Genomic DNA, 21,927 nt, shown 5'->3' on the forward strand with positions numbered 1-21,927 from the left:
AGCGTTCTGGCCCGGTTGTTCAAAAGCACAAAAGTTGCGTTATCCCTAACGGTTACTTTAAGTAGGCCCTATCCTTTCAGTTAAACCAATTAACATTTTCACGTAAAGACTTTAATGACTCCATTAAAGCTAACGTTGTTTTGAACAACCCAGCTCTGTTTCACTCATTTTAAATGAGCATGCTAGAGATGCATAATCTGCCACGTTTATTTCAAGGGACAAAAACGTTTATTTCAAGTGGACAAAAGCAGTGAAATAGGTAAATTCTCTGGTCAAAATCATCAAATGTCCCAACTTTTGGCTGTCCCAACTTTTGGCTGTCCCAACCCCTCTGGGCCAAATCCTGACACGTGGACATTCGCCACCGGAACTATCCCCACTTTTTAATTTCGGAAATTCTTGAATGGGAATCGAGATCATTGCAAGAGCAGCCTCAGTAGAGAGCAGTTACTCTGTAATGATGTTTTCTGCATCATCAAGAACCAAAAGGGATATTGCCTTCAAGATCAAATCTCTGCATCATACCCCATGATATTGCCTTAACAGAGAGGTCTTGACTATTAAAAAAAAACAGTTAATGATATCGACCTTTGCGTTTCATGAATATTGCAAGGGGATTTAGCCTTCAAAAGAGGCCTTTACTATGAAGAGCAGTCACGATTTCATTCTCGGCATCATAATTATTCCAAGAGCTTTTGTCATCAAGGGAGGTTTTGACTATAAGGAGTGTTCATGATTTCATTCCTAGCATTATATTCCAAGAGGGAATTTGCCTTCAAGAGAAAGCTTGACTATAAAGTGAGTAATCGTATCATCATCTGCAACTTTTGAGAGCGGTAAGCCACTGAATCATTCTCCATGATGTTGCCTTCAAGAGAGCTCTCGACTATTAAGAGCAGTAAGCCTAATGGTTACATTCTCTGAATCATTTTCCATGATGTTGCCTTCAACAGAGGTCTCTACTATTAAGAGCAGTAAGCCTAATGGTTATATTCTCTGAATCATTCTCCATGATGTTGCCTTTAAGAGTGGTCTCTACTATTAAGAGCAGTGAGCATAATGGTCTCATTCTCTGCATCAGTGTCGATGATATTGCCTTCACGAGAGATTTTGACTGTTAAGACTAGTAAGCCTAATGGTTACATTCTCTGAATCTTCTCCATGATGTTGCCTTCAAGAGGGATGTTGACTGTTAAGAGCCGTAAGGCTAATGGTTACATTCTCTGAATCATTCTCCATGATGTTGCCTTCAAGATAGATCATGACTGTTAAGAGCAGTAAGCCTAATGGTAACATTCTCTGCATCAGTGTCCATGATATTGCCTTCACGAGAGATTTTGACTGTTAAGAGCAGTAAGCCTAATGGTTACATTCTCTGAATCATTCTCCATGATGTTGCCTTCAAGGGACATTTTGACTGCTAAGAGCAGTAAGCCTTACGGTCTCATTCTCTGCATCAGTGTCCATGATGTTGCCTTCAAGATAGATCTTGACTGTTAAGAGCAGTAAGCCTAATGGTTACATTCTCTGAATCATTCTCCATGATGTTGCCTTCAGGAGAGGTCTCTACTCTTCAGAGCAGTGAGCTTAATGGTCTCAAGCGCTGCATCACTGTCCGTGATGTTGCCTTCAAGGGAGGTCATGACAATTAAGGGCAGTAAACATAACGGCTTTTTTCTATGCATCATTCTCCATAATGTTTCCTTCAAGAGAGGTCTCAACGATTAAGAGCAGTGAGCTTAACGGTTGTATTCTATGCATCATTTTCCATGATGTTGCCTTAAAGAGTGGTCTCTACTGTTAAGAGCAGTGAGCATAATGCATGGTCTCATTCTCTGCATCACTGTCAACGATGTTGCCTTAAAGAGATATTTTGACTGTTAAGAGCAGTAACCCTAATGGTAACATTCTCTGAATCATTATCCATGATGTTGCCTTCAAGATAGCTCTCGACTATGAAGAGCAGTAAGCCTAACGGTCTCATTCTCTGCATCAGTGTCCATGATGTTGCCTTCAAGAGAGATCATGACTGTTAAGAGCAGTAACCCTAATGGTTACATTCTCTGAATCATTCTCCATGATGTTGCCTTCAAGACAGATCTTGACTGTTAAGAGCAGTAAACCTAATGGTTACATTATCTGAATCATTCTCCATGATGTTGCCTTCAAGAGAGATCATGACTGTTAAGAGCAGTAACCCTAATGGTTACATTCTCTGAATCATTCTCCATGATGTTGCCTTCAAGACAGATTTTGACTGTTAAGAGCAGTAAACCTAATGGTTACATTATCTGAATCATTCTCCATGATGTTGCCTTCAAGATAGATCTTGACTGTTAAGAGCAGTAAACCTAATGGTTACATTATCTGAATCATTCTCCATGATGTTGCCTTCAAGAGAGATCATGACTGTTAAGAGCAGTAACCCTAATGGTTACATTCTCTGAATCATTCTCCATGATGTTGCCTTCAAGACAGATCTTGACTGTTAAGAGCAGTAAACCTAATGGTTACATTATCTGAATCATTCTCCATGATGTTGCCTTCAAAAGAGCTCTCGACTATTAAGAGCAGTGAGCTTAATGGTCTCATTCTCTGCATCAGTGTCCATGATGTTGCCTTCACGAGAGATTTTGACTGTTAAGAGCAGTATGCCTAATGGTCTCAAGCTCTGAATCATTCTCCATGATGTTGCTTTTAAGAGTGGTCTATACTAATAAGAGCAGTAAGCCTAATGGTTACATTCTCTGCATCATTCTCCATGATGTTGCCCCCAAGGGAGATCTTGACTGTTAAGAGGAGTAAGCCTAATGATTACATTCTCTGAATCATTCTCCATGATGTTGCCTTCAAGAAAGATTTTGACTGTTAATTACTGTAAGCCTAATGGTTATATTCTCCGAATCATTCGCCTTGATGTTGCCTTCAAGTGAGCTCTCGACTATTAAGAGCAGTGAGCTTAATGGTCTCAAGCGCTGCATCACTGTCCATGATGTTGCCTTCAAGGGAGGTCTTGACAATTAAGAGCAGTAAACATAATCGTTTTATTCTCTGCATCATTCTCCATGATGTTGCCTTTACGAGAGATTTTGACTGTTAAGAGCAGTAAGCCTAATGGTTACATTCTCTGAATCATTCTCCATGATGTTGCCTTCAAGATAGATCTTGACTGTTAAGATCAGTAACCCTAATGGTTACATTCTCTGAATCATTCTCCATGATGTTGCCTTCAAGAGAGCTCTCGACTATGAAGAGCAGTAAGCCTAACGGTCTCATTCTCTGCATCAGTGTCCATGATGTCGCATATAAGAGAGATTTTGACTGTTAAGAGCAGTAAGCCTATTGGTAACATTTTCTGAATCATTCTCCAGTGTGTTGCCTTCAAGAGAGGTCTCGACTATTAAGAGCAGTGAGCTTAATGGTCTCAAGTGCTGCATCACTGTCCATGATGTTGCTTTCAAGGGAGGTCTTGATGATTATAAGCAGTTAACATAACGGTTTTATTCTCTGCATCATTCTCCATGATGTTGCCTTAACGAGATATTTTGACTGTTAAGAGCAGTACGCCTAATGGTTGCATTCTCTGAATCATTCTCCATGATGTTGCCTTCAAGATAGATCTTGACTGTTAAGAGCAGTAACCCTAATGGTTACATTCTCTGAATCATTCTACATTATGTTGCCTTCAAGAGTGGTCTCTACTATTAAGAGCAGTGAGCATAATGGTCTCATTCTCTGCATCAGTGTCCATGATATTGCCTTCACGAGAGATTTTGACTGTTAAGAGCAGTACGCCTAATGGTTGCATTCTCTGAATCATTCTCCATGATGTTGCCTTCAAGATAGATCTTGACTGTTAAGAGCAGTAACCCTAATGGTTACATTCTCTGAATCATTCTACATTATGTGGCCTTCAAGAGTGGTCTCTACTATTAAGAGCAGTGAGCATAATGGTCTCATTCTCTGCATCAGTGTCCATGATATTGCCTTCACGAGAGATTTTGACTGTTAAGAGCAGTAAGCCTAATGGTTACATTCTCTGAATCATTCTCCATGATGTTGCTTTCAAGAGGGATGTTGACTGTTAAGAGCAGTAAGGCGAATGGTTACATTCTCTGCATCATTCTCCATGATGTTGCCCCCAAGGGAGATCTTGACTCTTAAGAGCAGTAAGCCTAATGGTTACATTCTCTGAATCATTCTCCATGATGTTGCCTTCAAGAGGGATGTTGACTGTTAAGAGCAGTAAGGCTAATGGTTACATTCTCTGCATCATTCTCCATGATGTTGCCCCCAAGGGAGATCTTGACTCTTAAGAGCAGTAAGCCTCATGGTTACATTCTCTGAATCATTCTCCATGATGTTGCCTTCAAGAGGGATGTTGACTGTTAAGAGCAGTAAGGCTAATGGTTACATTCTCTGCATTATTCTCCATGATGTTGCCCCCAAGGGAAATCTTGACTCTTAAGAGCAGTAAGTCTAATGTTTACATTCTCTGAATCATTCTCCATGATGTTGCCTTCAAGAGAGCTCTCGACTATGAAGAGCAGTAAGCCTAACGGTCTCATTCTCTGCATCAGTGTCCATGATGTTGCATTCAAGAGAGATTTTGACTGTTAAGAGCAGTAAGCCTATTGGTTACATTCTCTGAATCATTCTCCATGATGTTGCCTTCAAGATAGCTCTCGACTATTAAGAGCAGTGAGCTTAATGGTCTTAAGCGCTGCATCACTGTCCATGATGTTGCCTTCAAGGGAGGTCTTGACGATTAAAAGCAGTAAACATAACGGTTTTATTCTATGCTTCATTCACCATGGTGTTGCCTTCAAGAGAGGTCTCGACTATTAAGAGCAGTGAGCTGAATGGTCTAAAGCGCTGCATCGCTGTCCATATGTTGCCTTCAAGGGAGGTCTTGACAATTAAAAGCAGTGAACATAATGGTTTTATTCTCTGCATCATTCTCCATGATGTTGCCTTCAAGAGAGGTCTCGACTATTTGGAGCAGTGAGCTTAATGGTCTCAAGCGCTGCATTACTGTCCGTGATCTTGCCTTCAAGGGAGGTCTTTACAATTAAGAGCAGTAAACATAATGGTTTCATTCTCTGAATCATTCTCCATGATGTTGCCTTCAAGAGAGGTCTCACTATTAGGAGCAGTGAGCTTAATGGTATCAAGCGCTGCATCATTATCCATGATGATGCCTTCAAGGGAGGTCTTGACAATTAAGAGCAGTAAACATAATGGTTTTATTCTCTGCATCATTCTCCATGATGTTGCCTTCAAGAGAGGTCTCTTGTATTCAGAGCAGTGAGCTTAGTGGTCTTAAGCGCAGCATCACTGTCCATATGTTGCCTTGAAGGGAGATCTTGACAGTTAAAGGTCATATATCAAGGTTTTTTGCCATTTTCTGCTGTAAGACGATTTCAAAAGTGTACCTAACACTTTATACAATACAGAAAACCAAATGCAATTAGCTCCATCCATTTTGAAGATATAGCCAATTATGTGTTTGACAACTTGATTACCTAATCAGGCTAGCAACTGGCTTGTTAGAGCCAGGCGGCGGGTTCAGCAAAAGTTGTGATGTAGATCAGGTTATCTGTACATGTCATGCAATCATAAAAGCAGGAGGGCCTTAATTAATTATGCACACCTGGAAGTAATGTGTTTCATTCACTATGGTGTATTGTGTGGCTCTGAATTGTGTCAAGGATAGCACAAAGAACAATCGAATGACGGATGGGACCCATTTTCATGAATTTCCAAAGCCAGTTGAACGAGAGAGGAGGAAGCTGTGGATTCGGAAGTGCAAACGTTTGGAGTGTTGGAAGCCTGGGCCTTCGGCCAAACTTTGCAGTGATCACTTTATCGATACGGATTATCACATGAAGCCGGATATCTGCATCCAACTGAATATTAAATGCCACTTGTTAAAAACAGCTGTTCCAACCATGTCAATTGCATTTAATGCCCGAGGCTGCTGAGGTCGGTTGTTATACATAACGTGTAGGCCCTATTGGGGCCTGTGATACCGCATAGTGTCTTCTTGTGTTCCAGCCATAGCAAGGTGACAGCGACACAGGTCAGTGTCAGTGACAGCCACTGTCAATGACAGATAATTGTCATCTGACATCTAGGCCTATCTAACGTTGCACGGCATTATATCGTCACGTCAAGATGATTGTGCATAATACCGTCACTTTTCAATAGTAGTTCAGCGTCATGACATAACTGGCGATACAACACTGACGAGGCGAAACAATACTGTGCAACATTAGTCTGTTCAAAAATCATACATGTTATGCATCTGCAACCGTCTATCAATGTCTTCTTTGCTATATCGGCAGGTCTGCCATGCAAATTGATTAACCACAAATTCTAATCACTTTCGTCCGAATGATCACTCTCATTATGATCTAGTGATATTAATGGCTCGAACATGTACGGCTCAACGTTTAAATATCCTTCTGTATCGACCAAAACATCCTCAAATTCACTGCTCTCACTCTCTGAACTGTATGCGGAAGCCATCTTGCTTTGTTCTGACTGACCTGATCTACGTCATCAAAAAATCCCTAGCGGCCACATGTGGAACTAATCTAAAGTTGTGTGTGGTGGGAAATTCAAATAGTTTAAAATTGAAAATTGAAATAACTAAATAATGACTTTATTATTAGAATTGTTTTAATGTCTGGGATCTTGTTTTTTTAACCCTCAACATATTTCATGAGTATCAAGCATGTTTTCAAACCTTGATATATGGCCTTTAAGAGCAGTAAACATAATGGTTTTATTCTCTGCATCATTTTCCATGATGTTGCCTTTAACAGAGGTCATGGCTATTAAGAGCAGTAAGCCTAATGGTCTCGAGCTCTGCATCATTCTCCATGATGGTGCTCAAGAGAGCTCTCTACTATTAAGAGCAGTAAGCCTAATGGTCTCAAGCACTGTATCATTTTCCATGATGCTACCTTCAAGAGGGCTCTCTACTAAAAGAGCAGTAAGCCTAATGGTCGCAAGCTCTGCATCACTGTCCATGATGTTACCTTCAATGGAGGTCTTGACAATTAAGAGCAGTAAACATAATGGTTTTATTATCTGCATCATTCTCCATGATGTTGCGTTCAACAGAGGTCATGGCTATTAAGAGCGGTTAGCCTGATGGTCTCAAGCTCTACATCGTACTCCTTGAACGTTGTAGGCCTCGAGTAGACTACAACGAGCAGTAATTATATAGTTCTTTGCATCATATTTCAAAAGGGATGTTGCTTTCAAAAGAAGTCGTGTTCAATGGTTTAAATGATAAAATCCGTCATATTATTCCAAGAGGGATTATGCGTGATGAGATCATTCAGCAGCTTATTCCAAGAAGGATGTGACCTTCATGAAAAGAATGGTCATGATGTCGTTCTCTGCATCATATTCCAAAGAGGGGTATTGCTTTCAAGAGAGGTCTTGACTATACAAAGCAGTGATGATATCATTCAGCAGCATAATCCAAGAGGGGTATTGCCTTCAAGAGAGGTCTTGACTATACAAAGCAGTGATGATATCATTCAGCAGCATGTTCCAAGAGGGGTGGTGCTTTTAAGAGAGGTCTTGACTATACAGAGCAGTGATGTTATCATTCAGCAGCATATTCCAAGAGGGATATTGCTTCCAAGAGAGGTCTTGACTATACAGAGCAGTGATGATATCATTCAGCAGCATATTCCAAGAGGGATATTGCTTTCAAGAGAGGTCTTGACTATACAGATCAGTGATGATATCGTTCAGCAGCGTAATCCAAGAGGGATATTGCTTTCAAGAGAGGTCTTGACTATACAGAGCAGTGATGATATCATTCAGCAGCATATTCCAAGAGGGATATTGCTTCCAAGAGAGGTCTTGACTATACAGAGCAGTGATGATATCATTCAGCAGCATATTCCAAGAGGGATATTGCTTTCAAGAGAGGTCTTGACTATACAGATCAGTGATGACATCATTCAGCAGCATAATCCAAGAGGGATATTGCTTTCAAGAGAGGTCTTGACTATACAGATCAGTGATGATATCGTTCAGCAGCGTAATCCAAGAGGGATATTGCTTTCAAGAGAGGTCTTGACTATACAGATCAGTGATGATATCATTCAGCAGCATGTTCCAAGAGGGATATTGCCTTCAAGAGAGGTCTTGACTATACAAAGCAGTGATGATATCATTCAGCAGCATATTCCAAGAGGGGTGGTGCTTTTAAGAGAGGTCTTGACTATACAGAGCAGTGATGATATCATTCAGCAGCATAATCCAAGAGGGATATTGCTTTCAAGAGAGGTCTTGACTATACAGACCAGTGATGATATCATTCAGCAGCATAATCCAAGAGGGATATTGCTTTCAAGAGAGGTCTTGACTATACAAATCAGTGATGATATCATTCAGCAGCATAATCCAAGAGGGATATTGCTTTCAAAAGAGGTCTTGACTATACAGATCAGTGATGATATCATTCAGCAGCATAATCCAAGAGGGATATTGCTTCCAAGAGAGGTCTTGACTATACAGAGCAGTGATGATATCATTCAGCAGCATAATCCAAGAGGGATATTGCTTTCAAGAGAGGTCTTGACTATACAGATCAGTGATGATATCATTCAGCAGCATAATCCAAGAGGGATATTGCTTTCAAGAGAGGTCTTGACTATACAGATCAGTGATGATATCATTCAGCAGCATAATCCAAGAGGGATATTGCTTTCAAGAGAGGTCTTGACTATACAGATTAGGGATGATATCATTCAGCTGCATAATCCAAGAGGGATATTGCTTCCAAGAGAGGTCTTGACTATACAGAGCAGTGATGATATCATTCAGCAGCATAATCCAAGAGGGATATTGCTTCCAAGAGAGGTCTTGACTATACAGAGCAGTGATGATATCATTCAGCAGCATAATCCAAGAGGGATATTGCTTTCAAGAGAGGTCTTGACTATACAGAGCAGTGATGATATCATTCAGCAGCATATTCCAAGAGAGACATTGTCTTATAGAGGTTCTTTGGAGAACCGTTTCTTATATTTGCCTACATGTATGTTAACATCGTCCAAAAACCAGTGAAGACAATATACAGCATTTTCTACATCACAGGCATGCACAATACTATCTTTATTTTCGCCAACTTCATACACAATGCCTTTTAAGATATAAATAAACAAAACCCTAAAGGTAAGCTTACATGTAAATGAAGAAAGAAGGTCTCTGGATCCTGCATAGAAACAAAGGTGACTTCCTGCGGGGGAGACCCGTAAGAACTCGGTAGTCTTGAGCAAACCCGTAGCAGACCCGTAACAAGGGAACAAGCAAAATCATTTACAGCAATGTCCATTTTGTTACCAGCCGCCCTCGTTGGAATGCCATCTTTCCCCTCAAAATTATGACATATAGCTCCGCTCTCTTTTGGGCACGATGGTGCTTGTTTTTAGTGAGGTTTTGCAATATCAAGATAAATGATTGGAGTTCCTTTCTGTTTTCAAAGCGTTGAAATCATCACGAGAGGCCGACTAGATATATGTACACATCTGTTCGCTCCAATCGCGGCAACGAAAGAGTTCTGAAAGGCATAATCGTCGAGGGCATAATGTCAGACATCTTGCCAGGGGAGCATCATTTCAGACACCTGAGGTGCGTTCTCTGCCAATGTCATTTTCTTCCAACAGACGAATTGCAATTTCCTGCAATCTGAACTTCTGTACTTTATTGCTGGCAGTCATTGGGAATTCTTTGGTGAAGAACATGTATTTCGGAACCTTGAAATGAGCAATCTGAAAAGGAAATTGTTAGCAGGTGAAATGTAATTGACTGTATTCTTCGGACTGCGGATCGCCGACTGTCGGTGACCAAACTTGCGCCATTTTGGCCGTCACGCTGGGATATTTATTTCAATTGCTATCTTCGTTAGATGTGGAGAAAGGGGCAAGCGGCAAGCGACGGCAAGAAAAGATTGTCACTCACTATCTCGCTGGTCGCAGGACGGAAGAATCAGCGAAACTAGGTACGACCGGAGAACGACCACGTAAACAAACAATACAATTCGGCTGCTGCTACGACAACTTGTATGTTGCAAGCAATTTTATCAGGAGGATGGGCATGCTTGGCAACAAAAATTGCCCTTTCAATCGAAATGTGATCTATTCACAAGCGATCAATTTGCCAGGTTTGTTCGGCTTGCGACGGCGCCTTACTTCATTTTTATCTCCTTCGCTGGATGCCCAAGGGGTCTAAGAAAAAGTTGAGTGGAAAAAACTCTCCTGGGTCACCAGGTCTTACCCGACTTCGACCGAAGTGCCTCATCTCATCCTCAGTTGCCGTCGTATCCTTGTGCAGTCGCACAAACGCGCAAAGTTCCTCGCCCAGACGTTCATCAGGGACACCAACCACGTGGACGTCATCAACTTTATGATGGGTGTGGAAGAACTGCTCTATTTCTGCCGTGTAGATGTTCTCCCCTCCCCTGATCACCATATCTTTTATACGCCCCATTACGTAGCCGTAACCATTTTCATCAAGCTTTCCTAGATCCCTGCAAGGAGAGAGGGGATAGCCTACTGAATGTCCGGCCCAGTCTCTACCGTCCATGAAGAGCTGATCTAATATGATATGAGGTTGGCCTAGATCATTATTTTGGACTATATACTATATAAATGTACTCGGAATCCAAAACTATCTACACTCCAGACGCAGTGGCCTCGTCCTGTCGCCCGGGAAGGTACACGATCAGACTGACGAAATAGACTGCATTCAAGTCGGAGTATCAAACAAACCAGCTTTGAAGATGGAATAAGAAAAATGATGATAGAGAATGGGAACTCGAAAATTGGGACTTGTTGCTCAGCTGCCCGAACGACACTATATAGACAAACTATGCGGTTCTATCGGCGTTGCTCCTTGGTAGAGAGACCCGCATACCATAGATCCCTCCCATTCCCCTCTAGTACACAGCAGATCGGAGCCTATTTCAGTGGGCCAACCGCTGACAAATCAGAATATGCAGCTAACGCAGTGATGATCAGCGAGGTATTCAGTTTGACAGTAAGAGGGTACACACCCGGTGGAAAACCATCCATCCTCGTCTTTCGCCTCCCTGGTTTTCTGAGGATCACCCCAATATTCTTTCATGACGTTGTAACCCCTGACGCATATCTCGCCAACCTCTCCTAGCGGCACCGTGTCACCTCTTTCATTCCTTATTTTCACCTAAAGAGCGTAAGAAATAAGAATTTAGGAAGGGGGGATGTTCCAGTTAGAAATACAATCATAAAGGAATCAACATAAAGGTGTCGCTATTGATTGCTAATCCGTATGTAATTTGCACTCTTTCTTAAAAAAGTGTAAAACATTGGCCAAAACCCTTCGCCGTTTGGGCAATGTTGGTTTTTATGTTGACTTTAAAAAGTGTGGTGGGCTATTACCCGAGCCGCGAACGGCTTATCAGGCCAGAGACTAGTCTCCCTCGCTGTTTTAGTCTCAATGCATATATTCAGATTTTCACTTACGAAAGGCGGGAGATTTTTTTGTCCCAATCTGTCTGTACTTCAATTCTCAAGAAACACTCTCTCAAAGGAAATGACGGGCCAAAAAAACGTAAACGCTCTAATTCCCTTGCAATATTGAGGCTGATTCTGTACAAAGTATTTTATCTTAATTATTTAAACTCTATTGAAGGTCATCGGTCTCTACACCTTTATCCCTCACAATATTGTCGGACCCATTTAAAGCCGGACATACTAAGGACTGATTCTGAATCTGATTGAATGTTATACAGTGTTGTCCGCTAATTGCGTACTGTAACATGACTGACAGAGCTGAGAATTCTAAAAAGCAAGAAATTCTAGTGTTCTGTAGATGGTGTTATTTGGGATGGGGGACGGTGGGGTGGGAGGTGTTACACAACTTTACCTCCACATGATCCCCGGGCATGCCGACACTTCTATGTTTTAGTTCAACTGGACAATCGATGGGGCACTGAAAGATGGCTGGGCTGCATTCAGTTAAGCCATAGGTAAGCTGGAGAAAGAAGCGTTGGGAATTAATGTTTGCGTTGCACGAGGTGATGATGGTCATGATGAAGCAATGCTGGCTAAAAATCTTAAGAGTCATGCGGCGAAAACCTTCTTTGTACGGTCTCGAATCAATACGCCGATAACGCAGCTGAGAATGATCGGTAGTGCCCAGGTGGTGACGGTCGGCTACGTCACATACCTCGGTGTTGTTTTCCGTCTGAAGGTACGTTACCAGGGAACTAAAAAGCTTGAAATACCACTAATATATGAAGACAAAGTAATTTTTTTCGCCAATAAAAAAGTTTATGTGTCATTTATCAATCTGTGACACTTTCATGCCTATGACCCCAGAAAAAATCCACCTTGAGAGGAATTCGGTTGTAAAAATGTACGGAGGAGTCATTCGCTTCAAGACGAAATCTCGTCTCAACGTCGAAAGCTAGTGTGACGTACCCTACGGACACAACCTGAGCAGTGCCGCCTTTTCAGACCAGCACGATGACCGCGCCGTTTATGACAAGCCAGAGTGGACACAATTCGTATTTTATATCCTTATATATTGTTATTTTATGTGGATATATATTCATATTTTATGTCCATATGTATTCCGACCAATCAGAATGAATTTCTTTATATGCACAATAATTCATTTTATATACACATAAATTCCATTTTATGTCCACATAAATTCAATTTTATGTCCACATAAAATCCGATTTTATGTCCGTATAAATTATTTTAAGTGGAGATATATTGGTATTTTATGTCCATATAAATTAGATTATATCTACACATAAATTAGACCGGACGAATTTATCACCACATAAACTCCCATTTTATATGGACATAAAATCAGCCAATCAGAATGCCGCTTTATATGTGCTTATATATTCCACTTCCGTATTGAAAACGTCTACTTCCGTATTAGAATCGGTCACTTCCGTATTAAAATACTTTTGGCCAATGGGAACCATCGTTTCATTGGCGCGCGCAACTGAAACGATGGTTCCCATTGGCCAAAAGTATTTTAATACGGAAGTGACCGATTCTAATACGGAAGTAGAAGTTTTCAATACGGAAGTGGAATATATAAGCACATATAAAGCGGCATTCTGATTGGCTGATTTTATGTCCATATAAAATGGGAATTTATGTGGTGATAAATTCGTCCGGTCTAATTTATGTGCAGATATAATCTAATTTATATGGACATAAAATCGGATTTTATGTGTATATAAAATGAATTATTGTGCATATAAAGAAATTCATTCTGATTGGTCGGAATATATATGGACATAAAATATGAATATATATCCACATAAAATAACAATATATAAGGATATAAAATACGAATTGTGTCCACTCTGGCTTGCCATACACGTGTGGACTCGTGATACACTGCATTACCGGCAGTCAAATTGGCACCCAACTTGCTCCCGGGTATGCGGTGGCGGAGAGAACCAATTTGTATCGACAGTGGCCAATCAGCGCCACCAGTGGGACCTATGGTATAAGGCTAATGTGATTTTCACTCACTGTGAGATCAGTCAGATTGAGCCTTTCTCGAATTCGTATTGAAAGTTCTTCAGGGACGGGTGCACCTCCTATGATCCCTAAAAACAAAAAAAACCTCACACTTATATACGGTTTCGCTCAGAGAGGGAGCATAAAATTTTCTATAGTAGCAAGAGCATTGGTTAGGCTAACTCTTAATACCCCTAGTGGTAGACAGGACCGGTGTAGAAGTTTGATTTAATAATCCGGAGAACAAATGATAGTAGAATTCTATTGTCCAAAGGAAAATAATTCTCGGCCACCCTGTATTATGCGCCTTTAACCTCTAAGGTATTGACTGTAATGGCCTCAGGACCATGAACCATATATCATAAAATCCGTCGGAATACGATTTGACCAAACACTTTTTCCACCGGGATTACTGAAACTGTACATTATTTATTACGTCACGATACAGAAAGAACAGAAACAGTTGACTCGCGAAACTTAACGGAGGGGTTCAGATTCTTATGCGTTAGCGTACACGTAATGACTTACCCGAAAGACATTCGAAAAAACGATCGCGTGTACACGAATGGCCACACAGGAGACGCGATAAATGCGACGTGTATTGACACTCTTAAAATAGATGTCTATATGTTGCTCTTACTGAGTGAGTACTCTCGCGGACGTTGGGGAAAACTTGCGCTTGAAGCTTTAGTTGGGAGTTGGTATAAGGATATTATAATGCCCTATACACGATGACATAAACGTGTTAAGACACCCAAGGAATTGACTCAGTACAATACCCGTTTGCAGCCTTGATAAGTCATATTCTTTTTTCTTCGCCTGCTTCAGCATATCTATGTACATGGTCGGAACAGCCGAGAGGGCGTCGCAGCGCTCTTTCTCGGCCGCTTCCAATGTGGCTACGGGGTCGAAGCTGGGCGCTGGAAGGACCAACGTGCCCCCATTGGCCACGGCAAGAAGGCTCCCAAACGTCAAGCCAGAGCAGTGGAAGAGAGGATATGGGGAGCAGTGACGTGAGGGCTGGAGTAAAGAACAAAACATGACGCGTTCATATTATTAGCAATATATCATTAGAAATACCGGCATTATCATCAGCGATATACAATAATATACTTTTTCATTGACGTATCAGTGTGAAAGCAGCTTTGGTTCAAATCCCACTGAAGAGAGCGCATACATTTGTACCTACCTTTTCATGGTGGCCCATGCGCTTTCCACTGAAGTAGGCGTTGTTCACGACATTGTGGTGGGTTAGGACAACACCTTTCGGATGGCCAGTTGTGCCCTGGAAAAAAATCATAAGGAATTACCACAAGACCAGAACAAAGAAGTAAAAGAGATGCACCCTTGATATATCAATAACTAAACTCGTGCAAAATTACAATATACACCTCCCGAGGGCTGGGAATTACCTATTTTAAGTATGGAAATTAATTTTTATGCCCACCCTAGGGGTAACCGGAAAAACGCCGACCGACCGACCAACCGACTGACCGACCGACCTTCCGACCTACCAACCCAAGGAGTTTCGTAGTTGAGTCACAGGTCTCATAAGTCAATGTGATATATCCAATCCACGATAGCAGGTCGCGTGAAATGAAATTGTAAACAAGCGCACGTGCGCTGGTCAAATGACAACAAATGCATGTTGCGCGTTGCAGTTCATGCATTGCATCGGTCGAGACACTCGAGTAGAAAAACTACAGTGCATAGATTAGGCCCAAATCATGTTTTTATATCCACCGACCATGTAGACAAAGCATATCTTTAGAGTATCGTTATCAGTTCCTTACTGCGTGAACTCGTTTTCCCGGTATAATTGACTGGAGATGCTGCTGTCAGACACGTCGGACTCCATCACGTCCATTGCGCTGGGCACTACACAGATCCATGTGCTATAGAGAAGCGAAAGGGATACTGCACTATGACGGTAGGTTGGCAGGTCAGTCGGTCGGTCGGTCGGCGTTTTTCCGGTTACCGGGCTATGAGGCGCGAATGGGATGCCGTAAGTGAGGTTGTCAGAGTCGGCGAGTAGGTCGGTCGGTCGGTCGGTCGGTCGGCGTTTTTCCGGTTACCCACCCTAGGCCATACATTTCGAACGTGGTTTCATTATTAGAGTGGTGCAGATTTTGATCCGAGAACGAGAACGAGTTGGTATTCTGACATCCTGGCACCAGTGGTTTTCAACAATACTCCGCCTCTCAATATTTCAAACAAACCTGAATCTCAGGATGGTATTCTACGACGAATATCTCGTTGGTTGTTGTCAGGAATGCAGTGCACATGTATCTTAAAATGTCTGGTGTGCGATAAATACAATACAACGACTTAAAGGTCAACCAGAGAAAAAAAATCACCTCGCTTTCTGTCATTCGTTCTCGAATTAAAATCTGAACATATCTATTTTCCAAGATGCACACAGTCATGTATACCTTTTCGTTAATTCGTCGATTTTAAACTTACCGAAGTATACTGGATATTTATTCCATCATCCACATTCAGTTTGGACTGCAGGTTGTGGACGTCGTTTATATGACTCCCGTGCCCCGTACCCAGGACGTCTTGGAACCGATACGTTCCACTGAAAGAGTATAGCACCAAATCACCTTCAAACTCTTTTCACAAGCAGATCTCTCGAAATTTGCACCATTTTGAAAATATAGAGGCAGTTGCTTTCAATGTTGCAAACTATGCACTCCCAAACGCAAGACTTTCCTTTACGCCCCCGCGTCACGTCCACGTGCGAAAAATACTAACATCTACATGTTGATATCTCTTTTAACAGTTATTACAAACCAGTGTAGCATGTGAAAATGTCCCTCTGGATAAAGTGTCCGGCACTATATACACGTACTCTGAAGCTTGTCCGCCGCGTTTGTATAATATGCTCTCCACACCGCACGCCGAGACAGTGTGAGATGTGAGAGCAAGAACAGTTCGCGGGAGTTCGACTCGTTGAAGAACATAGGTCTTTTTTCGAAAAGAGGGAGTCGAATACAGCCTTGCTGTCAAACCAATCTCCCGGCTGACAGACGACTCCACAGACGGCCGTCTGTTACTATTCACCATCGTATACTTACGGGTGTGATTTTTCACTAATAATTATGACTGTTTTTAAATTAGGACATCTATAAGAAGAAAAAAACAAAAATGAAAGTTACAGCACAGTCCAAAGTTAAATTCCATGCCCATACCAGTACGGTCTTTTCTCTCTCATTTATTCATTTTTATGTACTTGTATACATTTTTCATGAAGTTTGAAGTCGTATCATGAATGTGGTGATTATGTATAGTCCTCGAAACCTTTTAAAACAAATTATCAAAAATAATCATTTTATTTAACCTCAGTCAGTTATAAATTTCATATCAAATCTATTTCAACAATTGTTATTGAACCCTTTTTAACGTGGCACTGACAGTTTTTTTTATATCCCCTCTATATTTGCTGTCATCAGATTTCCCCCCCCCCCCCGTCCCCAGAATCTACCATCACTAGACTGATTTACCTTTTGCTGTCTAATTCGCCGGGTACGCAGCGTTCCATCTCTGGGTTAATGGCGGATAGAGTCCCATGGTAATCATGCGCTTTGAAACTCTCTGCAGCCACAATTGCCTTACAACCGACCTTGTTCAGGGCGTATGCAAGTTCGCACTCTTTATACCCTGGATTGATGCAGACCTGGAAATGATACCAATCAAGAATTATCGATGCCTAATTCATATTCCATCTTGAGAAGAACTTTTGGGAGTAGATGTTTAAATAACTCTGCCTATTGCTCGGTTACGATTCAGTGGCAAAATCTCCCTTTAGTTTTTCTTCAAACGTCAATATGTCAACTCGTGCGAGAGCCAGAACTATTTCTTTTCCGGATGAAATCACCTTATCAGAAGCCTTATTGCACGTTACATGTAGCTACATTTTGGATACTTTATTTTTTTTTATACATGAGCAAAGAGGCAAACCGCTTCACATTATACGTGAGACGTTCAGCCAATCAATTACTTTGCCTATCCACAGGCAACAACAGAAAATATCCTTCAATGTTTTAGAAAAACTAGCATAACCCGTCCTTATTCGAGGAAAAGTGCAAAGACATCTCCCCGACCTCGTTAAAGGCAGAATACTGGGCCGTATTAAGCGGGGGGGGGGGGGGGGAGGAGGTCCCCGCAGACACGTTCCTTAAGCGGATTTGGGCCTTCCGGACGGAAAAAGTATACTGCCCCCCCCCCCCTCCCCCTCCCAAATACACACGCACGCACACACACAGTATAATAGCAAAAACTCATTGCTCTGAAATGTTGATGTCTGTTTTATTGCATAATGTAGAAATGCTGAAACGATTTATATTACTTATGATTATTTATTGAAGTTTATAGACTGGTGCCCCTATGAAAATTACATCAACGACTACGTATAAAGTGATGACCTTCATTGTATGTACAATAATTGCTCTGCAGATGTTACCTATTGATGAGAACCATTACTGAGTTATTCTATAGTGATGATAATTCAACTGTTAGTATACAAAATGGTATTTCAGCCGCATCTGCTGGTCCAGGACTTAAATCATGATATAGCGATGCCCACCCCTTCGGCTAATACATGTAGGTGGCCATTATAGTCAGTCGTTTATAAGAAAAAGAAAATTAAAAGCCTATGCCGTTCGTTATTAAAATTTGCTATTGAATTTGAAAGTTTCCAAATGCAAAAATTCTAAATATAAATTTCAGCATTGCCGTTGTGTAGACTGAAAAACAAATACTATAACTACTAAGTTTCAGCAAATCCCTATGCATAATACCTGCACTATATCTATATCTATAGAATCGAGAGAATCGCTCTTAAAGAGCTAATTCACTGATCGCTCTTTGAGACAAGAGAAGAGCGAAACTTGGATTAGATAATCTTCCCCTGATTATGAAATTATTGCAATGATTCACTCAGAACACTAGTCTTGCAGGTGTGTTGAAACTAATAAACGCACTGAAAATGATGACAGCAGATTGTAAACAATATTTTACACGTTCGTAAATTTCTCTCTTCTATGTTTTCTGCTCTTTGAGAAAGAGCGATCACTAAATTAGCTCTTTAAGAGTGAATTTCGCTCTTTCCTTTTTAGAGAACGGCATTATCTGTATAACAGCATTTCTGTTTTCCTGGCCCACCAGTAATTGCAAACGTGTAGTTTTTATCATCAAAACCGGACTCTTCTTCCAAAACAACTGTGAGACATCCTGAGATCACACCTTTTTTTTACTCCTATACGTCGTATATAAAATTATCCAGAGGCGGGGTATATTGAAAACCCCTGGTATACCAGGATGATTGTTTTATATAAGAGATCCCGATCAGTTGTTTTATTCCATTAAAGCAATCAATATATACCCCAAAACCACGAATTGTTAATTGCATGCCAAATCGCACTGTACCATGACTGCCCCTATCCGTGCCAAAGCATATTGGGATAAGATGTACTCCGGGACGTTTGGGGCCAGAACAGCTACTCGGTCACCCCTCCCGATGTTGAGGCGCAGATATCCTGCCGCCAGCTCGTCGCACTGAAAAGGTAAATGCAATGGTCAGGACACACTGAAATACATTGTATCAAATTTATTCATTCTTGATTGTACCAAGCATGAACAACTCAAAATAACACAATAAATATGTGTTTTTTAAATGATGCTCAATTGCAATTGATCCCCTAGCCATTTGCAAAGGTTGCTAATTAAAGGCAAGACCAGTACAAAATAATACCTCCCTTATCTTCATACTCGCTATAATAACTGAGCTACTTCGATTTTTGTAAAAGGGCAAAACTGCAAATTTATATTCTCTATTTTCTTAAAGTTGTGGTTTTTAATCAGCCCGGATAACACATTTTGTTTGCGGGGAACATTTAGTACGGGGTTGTTATAAAATAATTCAGACATCAGCAATCCAATAATTTCAACAGTAATTAATGAATTAGAGCTAATTTAATAACAAAAAGCCCCTATATTCAAAATTAGAACTAGGTGCTAGTCTATCTAACCAATAGCTTGTGAAACATTCTTCTTCAATCCATACTTGATTGTACTTATATAACAAGACGAACATTTAAATAGAAAATGCAAGGAAATGCTCTCCCGCATCACAAACTAATAGGTACTCGCGTCGGGTCCCAGTCTGCATGGTTTCATTCTTGACATGTTCACATAAAGTCATTCTATAAAGCAATACCAAGTTCTTTGTTATAACTTACAGTATTGTATCATTCATGATCGACATCTATACTTCTCTCTTAATTGTGATATAAGTTTATTACACTTCTGTAGTTACTCTAGTTTTACCGATCTAAGACAAGTTAACTGATTACTCTGAAATCGAAATAAAGGCCAAGCTCGAACATGACGTCATGACGATAGGACGTCTCCGACACATTGTCTAACCAAATTGAATGTTTGATGGCAGCGAACTGTGCATGTGTATCTATAGATTGATTGAATTGGATATCAAGAACCGATCTTACAGCGGTGAATCTACATATATTTTGGCGAGTACACCGACCTTCTGATTGAGCTGCCCATACGTCCATCTCACGCCAGCTTTATGAAACACGAACGCCTCTCTGTCAGGGTGAAGGTTGGCTTTTGATTGCAGTAACTGACCAATAGTCATTCCCAGTAACGGCTTGTCTGAAGTACCATGTATGTAGCTCAATTTGGTCGTATCTTTTACTCTATAAAGAAATTAGAATAACGAATTTCGGTTCTACAGTTTACTCATGGGAAATTAATATTGGCAATTTAATGCGACAAACGATTTAAATCGCTGCGACCTGCGACATAAATCACTTGTTTGTGGTGGTCATCGCGATTATTTAGAGTTTACTGTGTCACTGTTCACTATTCATGCATGACATAATGAACGAACGAGTCACTTCCAACTGAAAGAGCGGACCGACTGCATAAGATTCAAGATGTCACATTCCACGATCAGGTCGTGCTTCCAAGCCTATAAGTCGGTTAACTCGCATCCTGAGGAAATCCAGGGTAAACTTTCGCTTCCCAGCTCCGGCTCTGTACACAAACTGCTGGGCCGCAGAAGCGAACATTAACCCCGGATTTCCTCAGGATGGTTAACTTGTGACAAGTGAAGCGTGAACAGTGACAACGTGAACCCAAAACACCTTTCCAGAAATGGGGCGCCGAGTGTCCGAAATAGTGATGTCATAAGGGGAAACTAGGCCTTATGGTGGAGGGAAAAAGGAGATAGCCATGGTTGACCAACACACTTGAATGCCTTTAATGACGGACAAGGGGGAAAAAGTTAGTTCCAATGCAAGCCACCAATTTCGGGAAGCATGTATACGTTGCGATGGGGAATTAACAACCAAAAACGTTCGTTACATCTGTCTCCGTTACGAGGTGAGGCTTCGAGGGCGCGGGAAGATGCAATATCACCAACGAAACATGCACAGTAGTCTGACTGTGGTTTGGTGGCACTTCTTGGAAACTCAGCCACAAAGGAGGACGAGTGAGTGACCGATGACCATGCAGCACCATTCCAAGAAAACTGAAACTGAAAACAAGTCCGCGGTCCTTGGTTTTTGTGCCGCAGATTAACTTGAAGCCCACTTAGAAATTTACTCACAGATAGGGGGATGTTTGCACACCGACATTTCTGGATGGATAAAGCCATGTCTTCCTGACCGACCACTTGAGGTTATTTCTCCAGGCCATAGTCTCGATATCAATGAAGATTTATTCCTTCGTCTTTTCATGTAGATTATCCGGCCTGTCACTTTGAAGTGGCGCTCGATTCTTCACATTCAGGCAAAAAGGTGATCATTGCAAACAAATTTGCACGTATTATATTACAGGAAATGAAAAGTCAATTGACTAACCAGTTGATTTTTTTACTTAGGGTGTTCCCATTCCACTCGACCGGGAATATCTCGACCGAATATGTATATTAACTTTTCGAACATATGACATAAATGGACTCGTCCGAAAGTATGTACCATCAACCACGGTAGTTGTAACACCTGGACGCAGATTTGGACGCTGGACGCTAAGTTTTGTATCATTGGATTGCACTGCCTGGATTTCATGAACCTCGTGTCCAGTTCAAGATGAATAGTTTTCAATCATCACGTGACCAGACTTCCACTCACAAAGAGTGGCGTTGACTTCAATAACTTGCACTGTAACATGAGACGACCATCCCTTATCGAACTTCCGAGACAAGACCACAATTGATTTTTTAAGCCTTTTAGCAGTTAAATTGTCAATGTTTGACCGCGACGCATCAAACACTGCGTGGGGTTGTGAATCTGAAATTTAGTTATGATATTCAGGATAGTCAGGCAAGTAAATGGTG

The 21,927-nt window shown here is 41.2% G+C and overlaps 1 protein-coding gene across 1 annotated transcript; it reads right to left on the minus strand.

The window, feature by feature from the left end:
• Positions 1–9,136: 9,136 nt before the first annotated feature.
• LOC135491216 (medium-chain acyl-CoA ligase ACSF2, mitochondrial-like) lies at positions 9,137–21,519 on the minus strand. Its single transcript, XM_064776943.1, has 13 exons — positions 21,199–21,519; positions 20,113–20,284; positions 18,996–19,124; positions 17,072–17,244; positions 16,646–16,693; positions 16,029–16,146; positions 14,755–14,850; positions 14,345–14,585; positions 13,578–13,654; positions 11,938–12,045; positions 11,087–11,235; positions 10,309–10,561; positions 9,137–9,803 (listed from the first exon to the last, which is right to left on the minus strand). The coding sequence occupies exons 1-13, from the start codon at positions 21,285–21,287 to the stop codon at positions 9,651–9,653; spliced, it is 1,806 nt and encodes a 601-aa protein (XP_064633013.1). The 5' UTR covers positions 21,288–21,519; the 3' UTR covers positions 9,137–9,650.
• Between the last annotated feature and the right edge of the window lie 408 nt (positions 21,520–21,927).

Source organism: Lineus longissimus, chromosome 7 (genome assembly GCF_910592395.1).
Source record: "Lineus longissimus chromosome 7, tnLinLong1.2, whole genome shotgun sequence".
Lineage (NCBI taxonomy): Eukaryota > Metazoa > Nemertea > Pilidiophora > Heteronemertea > Lineidae > Lineus > Lineus longissimus.